At 36.4% G+C, this 3,635-nt stretch overlaps 1 protein-coding gene across 1 annotated transcript in view; it reads right to left on the bottom strand.

Annotated features, from left to right (window-relative positions):
• VWA3B (von Willebrand factor A domain containing 3B) overlaps positions 1–3,635 on the bottom strand; it is a 493,423-nt gene that overhangs the window by 182,655 nt on the left and 307,133 nt on the right. The window contains exon 18 of the mRNA XM_006900716.1: positions 3,064–3,220. Coding sequence (XP_006900778.1) covers positions 3,064–3,220 — 157 coding nt within the window. The remainder of the gene's footprint in view (positions 1–3,063; positions 3,221–3,635) is intronic.

Here is a 3,635-nt window from a genome sequence, read left to right as displayed (position 1 = left end):
AATAAAATATAATTATAGAAAAAAAAGAAGATTAAAAAAAAATAAAGGCTCAAGCCTTTAATATTTGCCAGCCTATTTTTAAAGCCTATTTATTAAAGGCTCACGCCTTTTGTTCATAGGGTCACTATGAGTTGTCTACGACTCTATGGCACCTAAGAACAACATTTATACCATAGGATAGGCCTTCTAAGTTTGGTCCCATTTTGTATTTTATGATCTTTACGGCTTGAGGATTTACTCCGAGGTCTCTGATTCACCTGGAATTGATTTTTGTGTATGGCAAGAGGTGTGAATACTGTTTCAGCTTTCTGCAGGCAGAAGTTCAGTTTTGCCCACACCATTTGTTGAAGATGAAATTGACCGCTTTTCATGGAGAGGAGCAAACGGGGGGTGGGGGCGGGAGGGGTGCAACAATGAATGAATGGAATTTCAAAATCTCTGTAAATGCTCATTGAAATGAAAAATAAACAAACTAAATTTAAGAAGAAAAGATGAAATTGACCATATTTTCCTGTGGGTTCGCTGATATTTTTCAATGGCCTTTGGGTTATCTGCACAACTTCCTATGGAGCAAGCCACCCATTTTAACACACTGGGGGAAAATATATGAACAGAGGTAACAACTGTGCCTGATTATCAGACAACCCTCTACCAACTCCATGTGAAGCTGTTTTGCTTCTGGCATCTGGAAGTAGATCTTGCAGTCCACTTTCTGTCAATACAATGTTGGTCAAACTGTTTAACTTTTAAAAATGAATTAAATTATTTCATAAATAGCTTTTATATTAATTACATGGTGAAATGTTAATATTTTAGATGTACTAAAAATACATTACTTTTTAAAAATGTTTCAGTTTCTATCATGTTTTACAGCAGTATATCTCCTAATGATGCATCTTTTATACTTAATGACTATAAAACCTGACATACTCATATCTAAAGCCCTGTTGATGTTGTTATTGGCAGGTGCCATCTAATTGAGTATGATTTGTAGTGACCTTATGACAAATGAATTTGAACTTTACCCTATCCTGCACCATCCTCATCATCTCTGATAAACTTCAGCCCATTGTTATTGTCACTGTGTCAATCCACTCCCTTTGGGTCTTCCTTTCTTTTGCTGATCCTCCACCTTTCTAAGCATGATGTCTTTTTCCAGAGACTGGTCCCTCCTAACAACATGTCCAAGGTATGTGACAGGAAGCTTCACCATCCAAGCCTTTAAAAAGCAACCTGGCTGCACTTTCTCCAAGACATACTTGTTTGTTCTTAGGAAGTCTATTCAGTACTCTTCTCCAACACCGCAACTCAAAGACATCACTTCTTCTTCTGGCATCCTTACTCATGGTCCAACTTTCAGATTTAAAAGAAGTAATTGAAAGGCCATGGCTTTAATTAGTTGTATCTTGGTCTTTAAATGACATCATTGGTCTTTAGCACTTTAGAGAGATTCTTGACAGTAAATGTTCCCAGTGCAACACACCTTCTGATTTCTTGATTGCTGGTACCAAGGGTATTGTAAATCCAAGTAAGATGAAATAGTTGACAACTTCAATCTTTTCTCCATCTATCATGCAGCTGCCATGGTCCAGTGGCGATAATTTTTACTTTCTTGATGCTGAGCTGTAATCCTTATTGAAGGCTGCAGCCCTTGATCTTCTGCAGCAAATGTTTCAAATCCTCTTCACTTTCAGCAAAGCAGAGTTGTGTTATCTCTTTCAGAGCAGTAAGCAGGAACTATTAAGTTCTCTTAGTCTCAGTGTCATTAGAGACTGAGAATTCATGTGGTCCTTATAGTCAACCGTGCCCATGTATCTTTGACTTTCTTTATTCCTTGCTTTAATGGTGATCGGTCAGTGGTTTAATCTTAAATGATCACGTGAAAGGTTTTAAGACTGCAGTCATTACTCATCAAAGGAGCATGAAGAATATTCTGAGAATTATGTAATGCCAGTTGATCTTGATGTTCCCTAAGACTATGACCCTGAGTAACCGAAACTTTTCAGTACTCATTCAACCATATTCCAATTTAATCCTATCCCACCCACCTGGAAGTGCCTTTTCTCCTTCTGGGATATTACTCTGTGACGGTATTCTTTCTTTTCCTCTTTCTCACTCTCTCCACCTCCATTTCTGATTTTTTTTCCTTTGCAAGTTTATGTGGTGGGGTAAATCACACTCCATTTTAAGAGCGAAGGTAAGAAAATTAAGGAACTAGCCTCACATAAGTTTGCTTGTCCTTTTGACATTGGATAATGTACAATCATTACTCAGATCTAGAAAATTGAAATATCTTTTCAACTCCATACTGCCATACCATCTCAACTTTAAAAGAAAGAAAGAAAAAAAAAAAACCAAAACACCTCAACAGCCTGCTTTTTAGCAAAGAGATGGAAGCAACCCCAAGTGCCCAACAAAAAATAAAAGGATAGAAAAAACATGTTAAATTCACACAATGGAATGTTGCACAGCAGTGAAAAACAATAAACTTGTAAAACACTACACAACATGGGCAAACCTGGAGGACATTATCCTGAGTGAACTATCTCAGCACAAAGGGATAAATACTGCATTACACTGCTGACATAGGGGAGGTGGAAAGGATAGGAAAAGAGTGGATAGATAATAAACACTGCGTTGGAATAGATTAGGGAAAGAACAGTCTGAAAATAATTATGGCAAAGCATTATATATGTATGACAACAATCTGGAATAATAGGTATACCTCAAAGTGGACTGGGAATGGGCAGAGGAGGATGAGGAAACAAAATGTGTAAATATAAATGAATTTTTTAAAACAAAAATCAAGAAGTCCTTGGCAGCAAAAAAATTTCATCCCTTTCATTGATTTTACAATTTTCCTTGAATAACTAAAATCTATTTCTATTACAACTGGAAGTAAAATTAAGTTGTTATTGTTAAGTTAAAGTTAAGTTGTTATTGTTAAGTGCTGTTGAGTAGAGTAGGATTCATAGTGCCTCTATGAACACAACTTTTTATTCAAGATGAAGACAAGATATTCAATCAATGTTACTTCATTAAAGACCTATAATCAGTTGTTACCTCATCAAAGACTTTGGAGACAATATGCTTGTTCAGGACTGGAACGTAGATGGCATTGTGAGGGACAGCTGCCACTGACAAGACATTCATGATGGTGAGTTTCTTGGCCACTAAGCCATTGGTCTTTAGCCAGTTTTCAGAAGACATATCTGAAGAACTAAGAACATAATAGTGTGATGTTTTAAAAAGTTTCATTCCATCTAGGATTCAACTATGGTCTCAACCAGAGTGAAGAATGGTCAAGAAAACAAACAAACAAAACCCCCCAAAAACCATGTTTAAAAATGTGTCTCATAGATCATAAAAATCTCAGCTTACATGCCCTGACATCAGAAAAAGTAGATGGTAGTTAACACTGTCAACCAGGATTCAGGGTCATAAAACAAAACTCAAAATTATAATAGCCTACCTTATTGGCTGGAGAGAAACTCCAAGACTATGATGCTTACTCCTTTTTTTTCATTATAATTTTTTTAATTCAGAAAAGCTAGGAACAACACTAGAAGTCCTAATCCACAACATAAACAGTCTTCCCAGTATCCTGGAAAAGCTACAACCAGGAGAAGATAACA

Source organism: Elephantulus edwardii, unplaced genomic scaffold (genome assembly GCF_000299155.1).
Source record: "Elephantulus edwardii isolate Elephantulus edwardi_28Jun2011 unplaced genomic scaffold, EleEdw1.0 scaffold00291, whole genome shotgun sequence".
Classification (NCBI taxonomy): domain Eukaryota; kingdom Metazoa; phylum Chordata; class Mammalia; order Macroscelidea; family Macroscelididae; genus Elephantulus; species Elephantulus edwardii.
This window is presented reverse-complemented; position numbering and strand designations above follow the sequence as displayed.